We start from the raw sequence: 22343 nt of genomic DNA on the forward strand, positions 1-22343 counted from the left end.
TCGACATTAACCTGTCTCAGATAGCGATGAATCAATGTAGATACACGAGCCCAATCAGGATCAGATGGTCCGGCGTCATATAGAGGAACTGGTACCTCTCTAGGATCGTCACGATGGGGAGGGACCAACCGTGGATGCGAAACACAATAATACCACTCCAGATAACCATCTTCTACATCAGATGGAATGGTGGCCAGGGTAGATGGACCGATCACAACGATAACACTTTGATGGTAACTAATCCAATCAACATCAATATCTGTCGCCATCATACATCCAAAGGTGGGGATGGAACATACTGCCTATACCCGAACTGACGTAAACATCTGTCAGGCAAGTATGGAACAACTGTTTCACCCCACTTCAAACAGTCCGGACAAGCCCGTGAAGTAAAATTGGGCTTAAAAATCTAACCCGCTCTGTCAAAATGGTGGGTTGGCGGTCGGTGGGCTTGCCCGCCTATTTATTTATTTATTTATTATTTTTTAAATAGATTAATAGACATATTTTTACATTTTAATTATATTTTTTACTTTTATAAAACATATTTTTAGCATATTTTACTTAAAAAATATTGTATATATTCACAAATAAATATATAAAATATATTAACAAATATTTCAAAACTATAGCTCAAATATTAACTTTTAATCAATTAAAATAAATATTTTAAGTGCGTGATAAGTTGATGGACCAACCCGCCCTTTTTTATTAACGGGCTTAAGACGGGGAAAACTGAACAGGTAGGTGAGCACATAATTTCAATCTAACCCATCATTTTTAACGGGTGCACGACCCGATCTGGCGGACCATGGTCCGTTTTTACACCCTAGCCGCGTGACAGTAAGTTGTCATCATTTCACAAATGATATCAATGTGGTTTGGATAATTAAAATTTATTTTAACACCAAAAATTTATTTAAAATTATCTCAAGGTCAATTTATTTGATCATAAATGCAAAAAAAATAAATCAAAATTTGCATTAAAATTTCAATAAAATTACTAAATTCTTTGGTAGCATGAATTTAGGTTAGATAATGGTCATTTTAATACAAATTGTTATAAAATTTTAATTTATTTTAAAATATAGGTTAGATAATGGTAACTTTAATACAAATTGTTTTAAAATTTTAATTTATTTTAAAATATAATAAAATAAAAAAGTATCGTGTCATCTAATCATATTGGTTTAAGAATAGTGTTCACCTTAAGTACTATTCTTCATATATTTTAGAATACATTATCATTTATTAAATTAATATAATCAACTTTGTTTAATTTTTTTAAACGATGATAAAGACATTTGTTTTAGTCTTTTGGTAAGATAATATTAATTATAAATAAAACGTTATTGATTTTAATTTCTTCCACATTCTCATATGTTGCATTAGTAGACAGAACAATGGACCATGTATTCTTTGACAACAAATCTCATCAAACAATTGTTACAATTAGGATCCACTCCTAACTTGAACCTGTTTTGCACCATAACTAAACTCACCTCATTAACTCAAACAAAACCACAAATCACACCAACTCGACTGCGACAGCGACTGCTTCTTTCCCGGTGCTCATTTCCGGTTAAAAGGCCGGGGACCGGTCATCTGAATTCACACTTAAAGGTCCAAATTTCACTCAGATCCTTGGTTTAATGTTCACCTACCTAAACTACCTATCAATAATTTACACAACTCCTTCACACTACAATGGCACTCATTACTCAACTACCTATAATAACTAACTCCTCCTTTTATTATGCATTCCTTTTTCTTGCGGTTCAAGTAACTGCACTCTACACGAAATTGACGCTTCCTTAACTAATTGAATGATTAGCCTCTCCAATTTGTGGTATCTGGAGCACAAACAGCTTCGACTGATAACCGCTTCATCACCCTCGGACACGGGTCTTGCCCGAAATTGCTGTTTGATACCGTAACTATGCATCTTGGCTTCCCTACGCATCTCTGTGAGAAATATTCAACAAAGAAACTAGTTAACCATTAGTGTAATTCAAATGGTAAAAATCGATGTAGTGGATTTTGAAATCATTTGGAGGGTATGGTAAAGTGCTTACCTTCTCTAAAATGGCATAGGATGAAGGAGAATGACAAGCTCCTTGCTTGTAATCTCCGCAAGTCCCGAGAGGAGTTCCGAAGCTTGCAAATTTAATGGAAGCGATGGTCTGTCCAGGGCTACATTGCAAGTGAACTTTTGGTCGGCGGAATTCTTCGGATTTCCCGTAGCTGTTGATGTGCCAATTCTTAATATATGGGTGGTACTCTGACACGTCAGCGCAGACACTGCTTACCGATCTTTTAACAAGTGAAATCTTTGAAGGATCTCCACCGAGTTCCTCGAAAATAACCAATAGGTTTTGAGTTGGCTTCAACCATGATCGGGGAACATGGTACCTGAAACATTTTATACGAAATGTGATACAGTGTATTATGTCGGATCCGTATTTGATACAAAGTTAGTGATGCTTACCATCGTTGGGTCGGTTGGCCACAACCGACCTGGCACTTTTGAGGTCTAAACTGCCCGGCATAGTTACATTCACTGGTATTGCAATTACCAACAGCAAATGCAGTCCAGTATCTTCCAATACTCTCACCATTAATCCATATTTGACCTTTACCCATACCTTCCATATCCAATGCTAGTGGCTCATCTCCTTCTGGTGCATCGAAACTAGTCTGCACAGTATACAGATTAACTTCGTCTATTTTTTACGCTAATATTTTGTTTCCAGTCAAACTCGAGCGCATTGTTATTCTTTAATTTTTTACCTTGTGCCATGTCAATGGTTGATTTCTTTGTACAACTATTGCCGATTGCATCCACTCGACAGACGAGATACTATTAGGAGATGCAAGATTCATGGCCTCTCCTTTCAGTCCAACCTGTTTATAACCGTTTCGTGGTAAGATTTTCTTCTTTGAAGTCTATGTAACTTAAGCATCTAATGTAAGAATATGTAACCTGATAAGTCCATTTCTGATGCGACAAGTCCCAATTTCCTTGGTCAAGTCCGTGGATTGCGACCGGACCTAGGATTCCTGTGCTCCATGACTCAAAATGTACTCCCACATTCTTTGACAACAAAATATAGAAAAACATTTAGTCAATAATTGTAATCAAGACTCATGAGCAAGCAAAGAATCAAGCGTTACTAATAAAATTACGACTTTCACTTTTAAGTTTAGTTAATAAATTTTAGTAAAACTTACCGGAAGTCCGATTGCAACACTGAGAAGAGCTATTCTGTTTGTTCCAGCACGAAAGTTTACCTTGCCGATATGCATGAATCTCCTATACTCCCTCGTTCCATAGGTAGAACCTGGTTTATATAATGTATATGTTTACTTTTAGTAATCGGCTAGAAATAGGTACTAAATCGAATGCAAGTAATTTTACATACTGGAAAGTTGACCGTTGATGAAAACATGAACAGCGTGGCCTGTGGACTGAACGATGAGAGTCGGGAGTTTGCCTCCATGCAGAAATGATTCGGATGAACCTATATCAACACTGAAGAAACGTAGACATGAAATGACTTTCAAAACCTTGTAATGAGTTATAAGGTTAGAGAATTCCAAGGGTAAAGATATTCAAGCTTACCTAGTTGTATACCAAAGATAATCAGTTGCATCTCGCGTTACGTTTACTTGTTCCAAAAGAGCAGGAGCAGTGAATGGGGAGCTATCATCCAGAGAAGAAACATCTTCATCGAAACTCTGCCACGAGAACATCTGAGTATTTGTCGGTAACATTTGCATTTGAGATGTTTGCACTCCAACCTAGAATAAAGAGTTTAATTTATTAAAACAATGTTGAATGGTCGCATCAAAGGTGAAGAAATTGTGTCGGACATTTTGCGTACTTTTGCTGTATTAAAGACGGCATTTCTACAATCCGGGAGGATGCTGACGGACCAAGGGGGTAAGCTATAATGCATATTATTGAACAACACTCTAACAAAGGATTTTGAATCGTAGTTTGAGAGAAAAGCAGAACAATCTCCAGATTCCGTAGAGTATACATGAGCCTGGAAAAATTACACACGTTATAATAGAACGGTAAATAAGCTAAACACAACCGGATAGCAAAATGACTTTGAATTGAGGTAAAACCTGTTGGGAGCTCCCTAATGAAGTAACGATCGGGTCGGTTGAAACCAAAGCTCGCTCGCACATCTTGATAGCTCTATGAAGCTCCTTTAGGTGACCATATTTTGGCTGCCTAATCAAACCTGCATTGTTTCAGAACAGAATTCCAAGCATTTGAGAGATGATTGTTTGCGTTTATCGTAACGAGGAGAAATGTGTATGCAAAAATTCATGAAAGATTGGGTTAGAAGGTAGATAATATTGAATTCTCACCATATTCATCTAGCGGAGCATCATAGTCATAACTAGTAGCGACGAAAGGGCCTCCTGCTGTTCGTCCGAAATTGGTTCCTCCATGATACTACAAGTAAATGCAAGATAAATTAGGCAAAGCATTTTTTAGAATTCATTTTTAGACAAACTATAACTAACCATGTAGTAGTTTACAAATGACCCTCCTCTGGTTACAAATCGCGCAACTGCAAATGCCAAATCTTGGACAGGTCTTTTATGAATCGGACCTCCAAATTCTGTAAACCTACATGTTTAACAGAAAAAAAAAGTTATGCAGGATATTCATTTCATATTTTTCAATCTTTAGTGTCACGCGGCAATAACGAAATAACTTACCATCCACTCCAAGCTTCCGTCCACATTGTAGGCTTATACGGTCTATTTGGAGTAAACTTGTCGCAATAGAACCCATTACATGTGTTAATCTGTTACCACATAAACAAAACAGAATCGTTTAGCACACACATTAATTAGTTACAACCGATCACAACTCGCCAACACAATAAAAAATTACATAACTGCATTAGAATAATCGAATAATAACCAAGTGGTATCAAAGGAATGTGTTTAATTTCATATTATTACACAAGTTTCAAGATGAAGACTGAGATTAGTATACTCACCACTGGATCTGGTGCATCATCTTCCTTACACATCACCCAAGGGACTCCGGTTCCCATCTCTACCGCCATTTTTGCGGCCCAATTCATATAATTTTGGCCAGCAGCTCCCTGTATCTTACCCTGCGGCCCATACTCATTCTCAATCTGAAACAACACATTGTGAAAAAACATCATATTATCATCAGATCTACATTGACAAATTTCAAATCAAATCCTCTACAACCGACTTGCACCATAAAGTCTGTTGTCGAGGATTCAAACTCGACAAGTTTTTAGTCATTAGTTCCCTTAAATCATGACAAATTAGAGTAACTCCGAAAAATTCACCTGAGAGAGAATGATAGGGCCACCCTGTGATTCAAAGAGCTGCTCACTCTTCATCAATCCCACAATCTTCTCAGTGAACCTTTGCATCTCCCTCTGCAACACAATTTGTAGCTCATACCATAATCTAACAAAAAATGTTCATAACATCTAACAATTGTGTATGTGAAAAATGAAAACCTTGAAAGGTTCATTGTCTGTTCTAAAGCTTATGCCTGGAACATACTTCAACCAAACCGGAAATCCTCTACAAACAAAAAGAACTCATAATCACAATCAATTCACAACACAATCTCAATAAATAAATAAAATAAATAAATCCAAGGTACCCAAAATTCCATTCAGCACAAACATAAGGTCCAATGCGAAGATTAGCATAGAGTCCAGCTTTCTGAATTGTCTTCATGAATTTCACTAGATCATATCTTCCTTCAAAATTGTACTAAATTGAATTGCATGCAAAAACAAAAGATGAAATCAGACAAGACACTAACTCATGTTGAAAACAAAAAACAAATAAAACAAAGAATTGTTTGAAGTACATTGTAGGGAGAAGGTTCATGAACATTCCAGAAAACATAAGTTTCAATGACATCAAGACCACCTTGTTTAGCTTTTAGAATCAGATCTTCCCACATCTAGAGATAAAAAACACACGGACAAAATGAGAAAGTATTGTAAACGTATATTGGTTTGAATCTAAGAAGAAATGTAATGATATGTTACATCGGGGGTACTTCTGGGATAATGTATAGAACCAGAGAAGAGAATTCTTCTTTGTCCATTGATGAGAATGGATTTTCTGTCGTAGGTGACAGTAGAGTGAATGAGTTGAGAGATTGAGGAGAAAAGGAAGAAGAATGTGAAGAGGCATTTGGAAAACGAGATTGTTTCCATTGATGATGGGGGTGGAGTGAGAGTGATGTTGTTGGAAGAGATGATAGGTAAGTAATTTATAAGTGTAGTGTGAATGAGAGTTACTAGTAGTAGCTAGCAAGTGTAGAGAGAGAAAGAGAGAGAGAGTGTAATAAAAGTGAAAACAAAATGAATACAAGGACAAGATAGTTTTTTTGTCATACTAAAAGTGTAACGGTTGTTCATTATTAGAATGATAAATATTCATCAATACGTGTTCGGTTATTAAGATCATTAGACATCAATTCACCAATTGTCTCATTAAAAAATCATACCTATAAAATCCGTTACCATTGAGATAAAATCAGGTGGAAAAAGTGTAGTGTATAGATAACAATCAGTTTAACTATACCAAATCAATTTATGAACTATACAAATTTTAAACATCTCATAGATTTGTTAATTTGTCGTATATTGCTTTCCTTTTCCTTCACCCGAAAATATGAGATATAGTATATGTTGATTACGTGAATATAGATCATATTAGAGAAAAATACATATAATACAGTTCGATTAATTAGAATAACTCTACTTTCATTTATTTATGTTTTTTTTATAAATTACACTTGCAATATATATATATATATATATATATATATATATATATATATATATATATATATATATATATATATATATATATATATATATATATATATATATATATAACTCTACCTTTTAGTTTATCTAAAATCCTAATCCCTAGTTTCCTTCAACAAACAATTAAATTTATTCATAATTATTTCAACAATGAGTTATACTCTCAACAATCCATAATTATCTCACTAATATGAGCTATATTCAACAATCTCCACTTTGACAAATATTAAACCCTTACGAAAACTTCCTGCATAATGATTCATCCTGGAAACTAGGGAGGTACCTCCTGCTTAACACTGAGAAACATGTAACAAATCCAAATAATGTTTAAACTTGTCATTGGAGACTGACTTGGTCAACATATCAGTTGCATTCTTTGAAGTGTGAACCTTCTGAAGTAATATTTGTATGGACGCTAACAACTCTTTGATCTTGTGGAACCTCACATTAATATGTTTGGTCCTAACATGATACACCTGATTGTTCACCAAATCTATCACAATGCAACTGAACTCCACCTTGCTCAACACCCAACTCTTTCACAAACCCTGTAATCCAAAATGCTTCCTTGGCAACTTCAACTACTGCCATGTTTCTGCCTCAGTTGTAGACATAGTTACTGCCATGTATTCTGCCTCAGTTGTAGGTCCTCTGGAAAGAGTAAAGACATACTCTGTTGTAGATCTCATATCATCCAGATCATATGCATAGTTAGAATTCACATATCCCACAACTGATACAACATCCTGCTTCTTGCTGAATATGATACCATGATCTGTTGTACCCTTCAAGTACCTTAGGATCCACTTGAATGATTCTCAATGCTGCTTCCCAGACTTGGACATGAACTTGCACACTTGACTAACTACTTGTGCCAAATTTGATCTAGTAGAAACCATAACATATATCAAACAACCAACTGCACTAGCATAAGGAATCTTAGACATACCTTCAATCTCTGAGTTTGTCTTTGGACATTGTTCCAAAGAGAGCTTAAAATTATTCGCCAATAGAGTACCCATATGCTTTGCTTTTCTCGTGTCAAATTTGCACAAAACACCTTCAACATAGCTTTTCTAAGACCATAATTTATTAGCTCCTTTGTCCCTATGAATTTCCATCCCAAGAATATTTTTTGCAGCATCCAAATCCTTCACATTAAACTCCTTACCCAACTTGGTATTCAACTCATTTACATCATGCAAATGGTTGACAACAATCAACATATCATCAACAATAAAGTAACGAGAAAGTAAAAGAGACATTATCAAGACTCCTTACCCACTGCATTAGAGATTGCTTCAAGCCATACAAAGATCTCTTCAATTTACAAATAAGTCTGCCATGTCCAGTATCATTGTATCCCTATGACTGCTCCATATAGATTTTCTCCTCTAGATTACCATGGAGGAAAGCTATTTTCACATCCATCTACTCTAAATGCATATTCCTGATGGCTACCAGGGTCAATACTGTTATGATAGAAGTGTGTCTAGCGACCGCATTGAAAATTTCATCATAATCAACCCCCTCCGACTGTGAATACCCCTTTGCAACTAGGAGAACCTTCAACTTTCCCCTTCTTTTTTTGTTACTACTGGATTTTTCTTATACACCCACTTGCAACCAATATCTCTCTTTCTCTATGCCAACTGAACAAAATTTCATGTCTCATTCTTTTTTAAGGACTCAATCTCCTCCACCATAACATCCATCTACTTATCTTTCTTCTAGCTAGGCATAACCTCTCGAAAGGTAGAACGGTCTCCTGAAATGGTAAGAAGAGCATATGATGCCAAGTCTTCAAACCCATATCTCATTGGAGGTGTAATACAACGGGGCTCCCTATCACCCACAAGTGTATAGTCTTGTACTCTATCTGATTCTGAAACTCCACCTAAATCTGAGCCTCATTCATCCTGTTATTGGGCTACAATCTGCCTTGGACTCACTGGTGGCTCCTCAATGTCCACTTGAATCTTGTCCTAGATGGAATTTTCTACCTCAGAATCTGGCACAACTATCACATCTGACTGTTTCAACATCGACAACTCAATAAATATAATATCTTTGCTGATAACCACATTCCTCTTAATTGGATCCCACAACTTGTACCCCATTCACACCTTTATTGTAGCCAATAAAGATGCACTATTTTGACTTGGGGTCAAGTTTAAACTGACCATCACTCGAAATATGCAGATATGTTGGACATCCAAAAATCCTCAAATTACTAAGATCAACGGGGTTACCTGTCCACACCCCATCTGCAACTTTTCCATCCAATGAAGCATGTGGTGATCTGTTGACTAAATAACATGCCATATTGAGTGTTTCTGCCCATAAACCTTTTGAAAGACCAACATTCAACCAAAGGCACCTTGCCTTCTCTGTTAGAGTCTTGTTCATCCTCTCAAAAATGCATGAACTTTTTGTCAATGTATTCAGTTTCATTATCAAACCACAAATACTTTAATTTTCTCCCTGTCTGGTTCTCAACCACTGTCTTCCACAGTTTGAACTTGGCAAAGACCTCAAATTTACATTTCATAAAGTAAACTCAAACCTTACAAGAAAAATCATTAGTGAATGTTACAAAGTACCTGGAACTTCCAACACAGGGCTCTTTTGTAGGCCCCAAACATCAGAATAGACATAGTCTAATATTCCTTTGGTCTTTTGTTGCCCAGTTTTGAAACGAGCTATACACTATTTCCAAGAACATAATACTCGCACAATCCAATTGTGCAACTACAAACACCCTTTAACAAATTCCTCTTATGTAGTTCCATCATCCCATGTACACTAAGATAATCCAAACGCATGTGCCACAATTTTGTTAAATCATTATTAGTTTCAACAAATGCTACATCACCTATAATTATGCCCTCTAACAACTTATAAATGTTGCTTGTAGTCCTCTTTGTCATCATCACTGTCATTTCCCCATTGCTAACCCTCATGATGTATTTATCTCCATATGACTGAAATGAATAACCATTTGCTTGAAGAGTACCTAGAGAAATTAAATTCTTCCTCAATTCTAGAACATAACGCACCTCATTCAACGTGCGTACACCACTGTCATCCAAAGCAATTTTAATTTCCCCCTTTCTAGTGATGGTATAAGTTTTATCATCACCAAAATAGACAAAAGCAAAATCACCTGATTTAAAAGAGTTGAACCACTCCTGGTGCAGCGTCGTATGGTAGGAGTACCCATAATCAATGATTCATGCATCAATGCACTTTGCAAATGAAACACAAAATAAATCCTCTTTATTACATGAACCATCAGTCTGAACTACATTTGTTGAACTATTGTTGCCTGACTTGTTTGAACAGTCCCTCTTCTAATGGACAATTTGCTTGCAACCATAACATTATGTTGTTTTTCTGTCCTTGGACCCAAACCTCTTTTTCTTTCCAGAACCCACTACTTTACCCTTGCCTTTGCCACGACCTTGACCTCAGTTCACAAACAAACCTTCACCTGAACTTCCTTCACATTCCTCTATACTTTGGTGACATTGTGCGTGTTGCAAAAGGGTAGAAGAAATAGAATCCAACATGATTGTTTTCTTCCTATATGTGAGAGCGGTCACCAAGTGATTATAAGAGCTTCGTAAAAAGCACAACACAATAATGGTTTTATCCTCATCATTAGTCTTCACACCAAGTTATGTCAAATTAGTGAGGATGTTGTTGAAAGAGTTGACACGAGCCTGCGAATCGCCTCTTTGTTGCATCTTCAGGCTATAACGATGCTGCTTAGCGAACAATTTGTTCATGAGCGTCTTGGACATGTACTGGTTTTTCAAATTTTCCTAGACATCCTTTGGAGTTGTAAGGTCTAAGATATGTTTCGTCACGTCATTGAAAATGCAAAGTCTTATCAAACCAACGACCTTCTCCTTCATCTCATTCCAATCAATAGTTGTGATGCCCGTCGATTTCTCAACACAAAGCGCCTTCTGTAAACCTTGTTGAGCCAACAAATTCTTAACCCTCCTTTGCCATAAATCAAAATCGTTTGTTCCGCCGAATCGAGTCACTTCGAATTTTGCACCTCCAGGATTAAACGTCATCTGATACCAATTGTTAGAACAATAACACGAATACAGATCAGAGTAGAGAGAAACACGCAAAATTTTTGTTCATACAGTTCGTCCAAATTGCATGTGTCTGCGACTATAGATTATCTATAGTTTCCTTTATTTATGTCTTGTGAATTGCATTGGATTTCAGTGTTATAAGCCATATATACAATACTAGATTTTATTTTATCTAAAACTCTAATCTCTAGTTTTCCTCAACAAACCATTATCTCTACCAGTAATTATCTTAACAATATCAGTACAACAACCTATATTTAAACATTTTTCATTTTCATTTCCAGTTTGACTCAATTTCAATTTTAGCTTGATTTATTTGTCATTTAATTCAATTCTAAAACTGTTTATATAACATGATTTGATTCACTAACTAAACATAACAATTCAATTATTTTAATTTCATTCGATTTGATTCGTGACTGATTCGATTCGTAGTTTTCTTTAACCGTCCAACTTAAGTTTAAGGCGCACAAGTACCACTAAAATTATAGAATATAAATAAGCATTTTTGAAGTTAAGATTCACATAAAAAATGATTTAAGTAAAACTATCATAACTATCATACAAACGGATGAAAACTATGTTCACTAACTTACTTAAATTAGGGTATAAAGATTTGAACAATATAGCTTGAGATTTTCTATCTATCATTATTAACAACCAGATCAATCCTAACAACCAAATAATAATGTCTTATAAGGTCAATCTACTAAAAAAAGACACATTAGTAGGAGATTGATTTGCAAAACGAGATCTAAATCTCAATGTTAGTAGCAATCACAATCTAAATTAGTTGAGTATTCAAAACGTAATTTTTGTTTACTATTTTTACCATAATCCGTTTCTAATTCAAACATTAACTAATTATAAAATAAAAACACATTTAATAAGTCAAACCAAATATTTTCATAATACATTTATAAAAATAATTTTGTAAAATTATTAGATTTAATATAAATTCACATTGCTATGATTTTATTCCTTTTAAAAACAAATTTAAAGAACCCCCTGACCAACACATTAAAGCCTAGCTTTTTTGGTCAATTTATTTCGAGCATTAAAGTAACACCAAACTCTTGCCTCTTCTTTCTTTTTTGTCTTCAGTTTTCACTTTATACCTATCATCACCAAAAGTAATAAATGAGTTAATAACTCTCATTTTCCCTTTTTTTTCTTTCTTATTCTGTTAAAAAAGAAAAAAAATATTAATAGTGACTTTCTTGCTAAATATTCTAATTACTAATAGTGGATTTCTTGCTTTAAAAGTAGAAGGTTTATGTCTGAGTCCTTGTCAATGGAAAAGGATCTATATATTACTACTAGAGCAAAAATATTCATATGCGAAAAAAGAGAAATAAAATAAAAAAATTAATAGTTTTCTAATCAAAATATGATTAAAAAGCTAACAATGTATCATTTATATGTTTAAAATGATTAATTTATTATTAGAAAACTTAAATAATTAAATAAATTTATTATAAATATTTAAATTAAATGGTCAAAAGATAGAGATAGAATCGGTTTGTTTTATTTTTTTCAAATATTTTTTATAGTGTTATATTTTTTTATTTTAAAAAATTTACAATTTTAAAAAGAATTCAAATAAAACATTGGTTTAAATAGATATTTTTAAAATATTATTTTAAATATTTTATCTATTTGCTATAATTTCTTTTTGAATATCAAAATTTTAAAAAATCACTTAAAGTTGAATCTATTTCAAATAATTTTTTATAAAAATAATTTTTGAGATACACATTTTTTGAAAAAATTGTAGTTTTAACTATGTTTTAATTTTCATTAATTTATATTTATATTATAGAATATTAAAATTAATTTTTTAATTTATAAAAAAGTGAATTTATTTTTTTTAAATATTTTTATTTTTATTATTTAGAGCTAAAATAAACAAATTTATATTTAAAAAAATATATGCTACTAATTTTTCACATGTAATCATATTAACTGCGATAAATATAAAACAAATTCGAAAGAGTTGGTATATTGATTAAAAATTCAAATATTTGTAAGTAGGGGTGAGAAAAAACCATGCCAACTAATAGGGATCTATGGCCTATCCTATATAGAGTAAAGTCATATTAGATTTTTTTTTAAATAGAAAAGACCTAGACTATTTTATAAGTCTATTTAGTTAAATAGATTAGGCCGCATGCCATACAAAAAGTCTTATTAGCCTTTTAGACCGTCCTATTTATTAAATATGAATGAATTTAGTGTTTTTATATTGTATTTTATACTTTATATTAAAATACAAAATAAAACTTAGTTATATTTAAGAAGCTGAAATTAAGTTGAAAGAAATCCTATAAATAATGTTATAAAGTGTTTTTATAAGTTCTCTCAAACAAATCATCTCAAAAAATGTATGTTACTAGGTAAGTTCAAAAAGTCAATGGAAATAAATATTTAGTCTCATTGTATTTTTGATTCTCTAATCGATTTAAACATTAGTTGAATTTCTTATTTACATATGTTCAAATAATATAGGCTCTTTAAGTAGGCTGATAGGTCAATCAAACCTTAAAAAAGACTAGACTCAGGCAAAAAAATAAGCCTTTGATAGGCTACAAATCAAACTTAAATTTTGAATTTTTTAACGGAGCAAACTCAGGTTTGTCAAAGCGTAACTCAATGCAACCTATTTTCATCCTTATTTGTAAGTTATGAATTTCAACCCTCCTAGTCTGTTTTAAGGCAGATAAATGTAAATATATTTATAAACCTTCTTTAAAATCTAAGCTATTTTTTACATTGAACCACAACCACTATCTATTTTTTGAAAAAAAGAATTATAACAAAAGAATTAATTAACTATGCTGAAGAGTAACAAAAAAAATCATGAATATTGTAGTTTTCGTAACAAGAGAGTAATTGTTTAATAATAATTTCTATAATTTGTTGTTGTAACTATGATTGATATGTGTAAAATTAAGAGAATTGTATCTAAGATAAAATTTTGATGTATAATGTTGTAAGTTGAGTCTTTGACAAAAACTCAATTGATAGTGAAAATATCAAGGTGATAATATCCTTAGGGACTTGACTTAGGCCTCATAGTGTTTAGTCAACGAATTTGACGTGTTTCTTCATTATCTCTTAACTCTTTATTTTTTGTATACTTTTATTTGATATCTTCTTCTTTAATCTATTCTTAAAAACTTTTTAAAAAATATTTTAATTAATCAAGTTATTAAAAAAAATATTTATATCGCAATTCACTATTTAACTCTTGTATTTGAACTCACTTGGTCAATAAGTAACATTAGAATTTAACTATTGTTTAAAAACTAATATATTTAAAGGTCCGTTTGGTTGGAAGTTTTTGGAGGGGATGAGAGGATATCACCAATTTTTTTGGTGAATCGATAAATATTCTATTTAGCATGAGTGTTATAATATTTTAAGGATAAAAAAGTAAAGTAGTTTTAAAACCCCTCCCCTCCCTTTGTGAACCAAACATATTTTTTTATTAAAACTTCTCCTTTTCCTTCCCTCCCACTCTTTAGAACCAAACATACATTTAACCCCCCCCCCCCCCCCCCCCCCCCCCCCCCTTATTAAAATCCCTCCCCTCCCATACGTTGAACCAAACAGGTCCTAAGAGGAATGATGACTTCAAAAGATTTATTAAACAAACTCATCTTGTAGTGGTGAAAGATATGATAACTAGAAATAGAAAATGAAACTTTTTATTGAAGGAATAAATTATGATATTTTGGACATTAAAAATTGGTTCTTTTGTTCTCATTCGTCAAGTTAATGATGTGGCATAAAACAAACCTAAAAATTTATGGACTAAAGAAGATAAAAAGAAGTGCAATATTGTCTGAAACCTAAAACTATCATCATTGTCTCTTTAAGAGAATTTTCTCATGTATCACACTCTAATACTATTAAAGAAATATGGAATATTCTTCAAGTTACTCATGAAGGTACAACCAAGATAAAAAAAAGACTAGATGGACATATTAACCCATATATATGAATTTTTTTAGAAAAACCTAAAGAAAATATTCAAGAGATGCAAAAACATTTCATTCATATAGTAAATCATCTAAGAATTATGGGTAAACATTTTTAAAGTAAGGATATGATTAACAAAATCCTTAGATACATAAACACAGTTGAAAATCTAAAATCATTGTAATTTTTGAATCCAAAGACGTGTCTATTATAAATTTGACTACTTTGTTTGGTAAATTATAAGGACACGAGATTGAGTTAAGCCGTCTTGCTAAAAGTGAAGAATGCGATAAGAATAAGAAGGGACTTGCTCTAAAAGCTACAAATGAATAAGACAAGGAATCAAACGATGAAAGTTGTTTACATAATAGTGGTGCGTACATGAATTCTCTATTTCAAAGATTTCAAAAATTTATAAGGCACAACGAACAAAACTCTTGCTTTATAAGAAGATATCATGAAACTAACATGAAATTGATTTCAAAAGGAAACATGTTTTACACTAGAGCTAAGACCGGTAATAATTTAGGTGTCAAAGGTCAAGACTTAAAATTTTGATGCATATGTACTTTACAATCTCAAACTCATAATGATACATCAATATTGGATATTCTAAGCACATGATCGGAGACATAATTTTCTCTCATCTATTACTCCTAAAAGAAAGGTTATGTCTTATGGTGAAAGCAAAAAAGATAAATTTGTTAGTTCTTACATTTTTGGTAAGAGTTATACAATTGATTTTTTTTGTTTATTTTTAAACACAATTAACTTAGGATAAGTTAATTGTGTGAAACAGGTAATAAGGTAATGATTGATACTTCTATATGCATCGTAATAAGATATGGAATAAACAAATCATTTTTCTAATATAGTTTTTTTCATATTTATAACAAAAGAACCATAACTATAGAAGAATCCATATACATCACATTTGATAAAATTAACCCCATATCTGTTTTAGAGGTAGAAGTCGTTGATTGTGCATGTATTATAAGGAAGAAAAACAATCTTAACAAAATCTACTCAAAGATTGAAGAACCTAAAAAGAACATCCTCTTGACAATGTCATGATAGATATTACAAAAGGGGGTGACAACTCAAAGTTCTAAAAACTAGTGAACCTGAAATATCTGATTGGTGAACTCCACTGCTTCCTTAGATCATAAATTTCATCAAACAAAGGAAGGGATCATCAAAATCAAAATATCAAAGAGTTGTTTAAGAGAGTTGGTATTCAAAAAGAAACTTCAACTCATACTACATCAAAGATGAGGAAGGTAGGCAGAAGAAGTAAAAATAAAAGTATGATCAAAAAATTTTCTGTATCTATTTTCATTCATCCTAATTTTGTATTAAATATCTATCATGCAAATATCTACATATTTATATTTTATTACCATTCATTATTCATGTTGAATGGTCTAACAAAGTAATGTAGATTCCATCTTCATAAACATTTAGGTAAAAGAAAAGGTGCGAAATGGTCTAAATGCTCACTTAAGTCCAATTTAATCCAAACCCAAAATCCAACAAAGAGCTTCACTCAATAAAAAGTTCTCAAATTTTGATACCGCGGGAAATTTTTGGTTTTATGCATTTTTAAACATGTACTTTAATTCAGTTTTTATGATTGAATATGTGCTTCTATTTGATAATTTTATTTCATTGTTTTTAGATTATGGCAGGGAGAGAAATATATTCTCAAGAGGAGTATACTCACTATATTTTTTATGGGAAGTTAAAATTCCACCTCTCTTTATCTTAACCTTTATTTTAAGAAACCTATTTAAGAATATGTTTTGTAATCATAAAAAAGGGAGATAATGTGGTTATATGTGCATACAAGTTTTGATGATGATGCAACAAAGAACAAAACATCATGAACATCGTCGAAGAATAAATATGCTTAAAAAAGTGTGGATTATTTTTTTTGGTGATGACTTAACAAAGATCAAACATCATTAACATCATCAAAGAATACATCTGATTGTTCAAAGCACACCTCGGATCAGAAGCTCAAGCTTTCATATCTTTTAGGATCAATTTTATAAAAGAAGTGTGCTACTCTATAAGTACTAACATTACACACACACTTACAAAATATTTTTCAAAACTCCATCTCCTTTCATCATTTTGTGAAAAAAGTAAAAACTCTTTTTAAACTAAGAATAATAGATTATAGCGGTAATTTGAGGTGTGTCTCACTTAATAATCGATTATGGATATCTAATAATAGATTATGGTTCAATTCTATCAAAATTTTCCTTTTTGCTTGTTCATGATCGATTATTGTCATAACATAATTTATCATAGGTTAGTTTGAACTTTTCTAAAGTTTTCTTATTTGCTTAAATCTTCCACTATAAAAGAGGTTTTATGCTCATTCAAAAATATAGAAGTATTCTAGAAAAACTCCTTCTCTCCGACTCTCACCTTGATCCAAAAATTCACATATACATTTCATATAATTTTAATGTTGAGAGAGTAATTGTTTAACAAAAACTTATGTAATCAAGTTGCTGAAATTCTAGACTATAAGTGTAAAACCAAGAAAGTGTTGTTATCTTGAACTGATAAAAGTATAAAGATGGTAGGTTGAACCTGAGATAAAAAATTGGTGTAAGTGGCTGTGGATTTAACTTGTGATAAAAAATCAATTGATAGTAGAAATCTCAATGTGTTATCTTTGGAGACTGTAACACCCCGATAAAAATAAGATAATTATTTAATTTAAGTTAATATTATATTTATTAATTTAATTAAATAATTGGAATTTTTGGATTATTATTATTATTATTGGAATAATAATTATTGGAAAATATATAAGTTGGAAATAAGGAAAAAGAGTTTCATTTTTGGGTTAAAAGAGTTTTCACGTGAAAGCAGAGAAGCGGCTGAAAAGAGGAAAAGGGCAAAGAGGCAGAGCAAGAGGAAGAAGGTTGGAGAAGAGAAAAGCTTGAAGCTTAAAGATTCGCCGGATTAACTCAGGTAAGGGGGGTTTATCGTCGTTTAATGGGTATTATGGGTTAACATGTAATGGGTAGTGATAAACCGTTGAATTGACCCTAATTGGGATGTTGAGTGCTGAAAAGTTGTGTTGGATAAGTTGTGTTAAAGCTGAAATTGAATCTGTATTTGTGTGAGTTGTGATTTCCCGAACGTATAGCTTTTTACAGAATCGGAATCGGAGGTCCGGAAGTCCTCCAATGGCGGAAAATGCGGAGAATTCTGCATTCTGCTTCGTGTTAGCGCAGGAACAGCTTTCTGTCTTGCGTTAACCGGTTAACCCAGGGTGTTAACCGGTTAACACTGTTAGGAATTGTGAAGTATTACTGTTTTGCTTGCGTTAACCGGTTAACCCAGGGCGTTAACCGGTTAACACTGTTGTGAGTTGTGAAAATATTGCTGTTCTGTCTGCGTTAACCGGTTAACCCAGGGCGTTAACCGGTTAACACTATTGAGTTTTGCCAGAAAGCGTGTTCTGTGATGCGTTAACCGGTTAACCCAGGGCGTTAACCGGTTAACACTGTTGGAAATTGGAAAAATTGATATTTTAATGTTGTGAACATAATTGGTGATTGGCCTATATCGGTGTGTGATATAGTAGGGATTATTTCCCGTTGTTTTGAGTAGGATAGGTATTAGTAGAGTGTGCTAATACTGTGACTGAATTATTTGGCATGACATAATATGATTATGTGATAAATATGCTGATGATGTGTGAAAATATGCATAATGTTGTGAATGTATATATTATGTATGTAATTGTGGATGGACTGTTTTATGGCTTAGAGTGTGAGCATATGTCCATTGTGGATTGTTGTTGATGTTGCATGCTAGGTGATTTGGCATAGCATAATGTGGCCTTTATGGTGGTAGCTAATTCCCATGGTGAGGAATTAGTGATGTTAGTCATTTTGGACTGTTGTTGATGTTTGCATGCTAGGTGATTAGCGTGCATAGCATGGCCCTTGGGGTGGTAGCTAATTCCCATGGTGAGGAATTAGTGATGTGAGTCACTAGGTCTCAAATGAGTGGGACTAGTGAGCTTGGTAGCCGTACCTGGATTTGGTCGGTGAAGTTGAACTATATGTTCACGAATAGTCGGTACCGCATGCATGGAGTCTCATTGCATAATGTATGTATGACGTATAATATGAATGGATGTATTCCAATATTATACGTGTGTTTTGTGTTGGTGTTGAGTATGAATTGAGATTATACGTGTGCTTTATGTTGGTGTTGAGTATGATGTTTGAGTTGATGTGCCGTTACTGAATGTGTGTTATGATTAGGGTGATGAAATGTGTTAAATTACTTAACATTGCATGATATTTTATAATGCTTATTATATCGATTGAGGAACTCACCCTTACAACTATTTTTCAGGTAACGAGCAGTGATTGAGTAGGAGCTAGTGCTTGGAGTCTAGTGTAGTTCCTTAGTGGGTCATGCTCTGGTAGATGTAACATCGGGACGGGATGTTTTGTCTTATTTCATTGTTGGTTGTTGAATGATCTTACATGTATGAGTTACATGTTTTTGAATGATCGATTTGATCTCTATCCGCTGCGTATTGTGCAAATGTTTTAATTGATAAATAAATGAGCATGACAAGCTACTCTAATGAATGGTGTGAAGTTGATTGTGTGACACCCTTAACTACATAATTACTCTGATTGATATATGTTGTTATTTTAATTAAATATTTTGGGGTATTTTAGAAGGGTGTTACAGAGACTAGACATACGTCTCGTAATTTTGATATGTATTCTTTCCTTATCCATTAACTCTTTATTTTTTCGTATAATTTTATTTTCTATCTTCTTCTTCATCTAATTTCTTTTTAAAAATAATTTTATTTAATCAAGTTATTGAAAACCTTTTCAAATCACAATTCACCTTTCTTTTATGTTTAAAGTCACTTGGGCAACAAATATCAAAGTTAAATAATATATTAATTTTTTTTGAACATTGTGTTTCAAAATATTATTTTAATAATTTGTCTTAGTTACCATTTTGGTCCTCAAATAGTTCCTTATTTTGTAGTCAAATAATTTTGGCCTCTTTCTTACACTTTGCAAAAATTTTTTTTTGATAATATGTAGCTTGAATTTTTCTATCTTTATGATTTCAAAAATATTTATATTATTATTTAAGTGAACCAAACCAAATTAAGATGTATGCATATATTTAACATTTATTTTTTATTAATATAATATATTATAGTAATTTATTATTTGTTGATGTTTAATTTATTTAAGATTAGTTATTAGTTAAATATAATTAATTTTTTTTACTATTTAATTTAATTTAATTATAATGGTTATTGTTATTTTGTAATACTAATTCATAGTATATTATATTAAAACTATTATTTTTACGTATTTATATAAAATTAATATTAACAAAAATATTTATCATTTGTAATTTAAATATTTAAAAATCACTCTAAATTAAACCATTAAATTAGATCGAGTTGGATCGATTTTAAAAAAAAAGTTTATAACCTAAAACTAAATCGTATTGTAAATGACTTTATCTTTAAATCAAATAGATTTTTATCTCAAGAACAATCCAAACTTTATCACAAACACTTTCAATGTCTATGTCTATCAATAATAGATAACATGGATATAGATAATACTATTATAAAACTAAATAACATTGAATGACTAGTGGTAATTTTGATAATACTATTATAAAACTAAATAAGATTGAATGACTGTTGTTTATTTTTTGAACAATCTTTTCAAATGAAACATAATTACATTTAAACATTTTTTAATAATATAATATAGTAAATTGGTTAAAGGTAAAGTTAGTTAGTGAATCTCCACTTTTTCAAGAACAATAAAAAGCCAAAAGGTAAAGTTCGTTAGTATCATATACCTAGTACTACACTTGTGAGCATTTTATTTACAAATCATAATTTGCGCTATAACTGTCTATTATGGCTTAAATAATCATTTTGCATGGACTCCTAAGTTGTTAAAAGTCAGCAACTTAAACATAATGTTGTTGCTTGGTTTGTTTTGGTCCTAAATAATTCATAATGTCTGTCAAGAAAGCCCCCCCTCCCCACATGGTCGGTCATGTTTGGTTGTCTCATGGAAACCACCAAGAAGTTCACCTTCATTAATGGTTGTCTCATTTCTTACTTTATCTTTTTTAATTTAAGCTTTTTTTCTGTTGTTCAATTACGGCAGAATCAACGGGAAGGGTTAGGATTTGGAACCCAAATGTTGTGGGACTTTGCTTTATGATTAGTCTTTCTTACACTCTATTTCATCTAAATTGTTGGTCACCCACTCTTTGTCTATTAATGTTTAACTTTCATGTTGTTGATTATGTCTATTTGGTCGTTGCACATTATTAAACTTTTCACTTGAGTATCAAATGATAGATAAATGAAATGAAATCTTTTTTAGTTTATTACTTACCGTAGAAAAAGCGTTTAAACAAAAGAAAAAATATAAGTTGCCGGTTCGGGAATTAGTTTTATAGCGAATTCAAATGACATGATTAGTAGAAATACATTGACAAAAAGCCATTATCACAATGGATTAGCCAACCAAAAAGTATTTTTACATTTAAAAATAATCTAAGTTATTGGCAAAAATATCTAAAACATGAAAAATAAATTAATATTTAAATATCAGAATGACAGGTCAATCAGCTAGGAATAATCGAATATGAGTTAATAAGATCTTTTTTAATTTTACAGAGTTTCAATCGTTAAAATTAGTCAAAGAAACGCAAAACTTATAATTTGGCCTTAAAATTTAGTTTTTCAATTTTGTAGTTAGGATAACCAACATGACTAAAATATAGAAAACATTATCTAAGAAAGAAAGTTGTGCGGATATGATACCAAAAAATATTGCGAAGCTGGGGAGTAAGGCAAAATATGGAACGCCACATACGTATAATGTTCACAAAATTTCACATTATTTGCGAGTTTAGCATAAATATGAGGCCCTAGTCTTTTAGTCTTTGGTAGGCCAAATTCATGGCACATAAAACTATGGTTTGTTTCATTATCTACAAATACCATTTTGCACTGATATATTCATTAAGGGCTCACAAAAGGTGACATAAGGAGTTTTTCAAGGATACACAGTGTAATATATCGCCCTCTCTAGCTTCTTAGTCCCTAATTTATTGGAACATCCTTTTATTGGACTACTCAATCGTTTATAGAAACAAAGGGAGTGCCATGTCCCTACCCATAATGGAAAAAAAAAGTCAATAAAGAAAAGTCATGTTATTCAAAGTAATAGGGGATACTACCCATTTCCCACACTCCTAAGAGTGAAGAGTGTGGTTACTACTTCCTTAGAGCCTAAGATTCATGCCCAAGAGGTTCATATAA

The 22343-nt window shown here is 32.1% G+C and overlaps 1 protein-coding gene across 1 annotated transcript; it reads right to left on the reverse strand.

Moving 5' to 3' along the window:
* Positions 1-1392: 1392 nt before the first annotated feature.
* On the reverse strand, positions 1393-6375 carry LOC127074635 (beta-galactosidase 3). The gene is made up of 19 exons (XM_051015970.1): positions 6078-6375; positions 5894-5989; positions 5681-5793; positions 5532-5598; positions 5355-5447; positions 5028-5171; positions 4741-4829; positions 4543-4648; positions 4384-4471; positions 4135-4253; positions 3885-4049; positions 3623-3801; positions 3423-3532; positions 3232-3341; positions 2984-3094; positions 2791-2904; positions 2489-2697; positions 2076-2412; positions 1393-1965 (listed from the first exon to the last, which is right to left on the reverse strand). The coding sequence occupies exons 1-19, from the start codon at positions 6246-6248 to the stop codon at positions 1831-1833; spliced, it is 2556 nt and encodes an 851-aa protein (XP_050871927.1). The 5' UTR covers positions 6249-6375; the 3' UTR covers positions 1393-1830.
* Positions 6376-22343: the final 15968 nt, after the last annotated feature.

This window comes from Lathyrus oleraceus, chromosome 4, assembly GCF_024323335.1.
Source record: "Lathyrus oleraceus cultivar Zhongwan6 chromosome 4, CAAS_Psat_ZW6_1.0, whole genome shotgun sequence".
Lineage (NCBI taxonomy): Eukaryota > Viridiplantae > Streptophyta > Magnoliopsida > Fabales > Fabaceae > Lathyrus > Lathyrus oleraceus.

Excerpts from the sequence above, each read along its gene's own strand:
- LOC127074635 (XM_051015970.1), bottom strand. The coding sequence starts at position 6,248 with ATGGAAACAATCTCGTTTTCCAAATGCCTCTTCACATTCTTCTTCCTT. Across the intron at positions 5,794-5,893 it reads ATGAACCTTCTCCCTACAAT|TACAATTTTGAAGGAAGATA; the intron begins GTACTTCAAACA and ends AATTCAATTTAG. Across the intron at positions 1,966-2,075 it reads CCTATGCCATTTTAGAGAAG|AGATGCGTAGGGAAGCCAAG; the intron begins GTAAGCACTTTA and ends TATTTCTCACAG.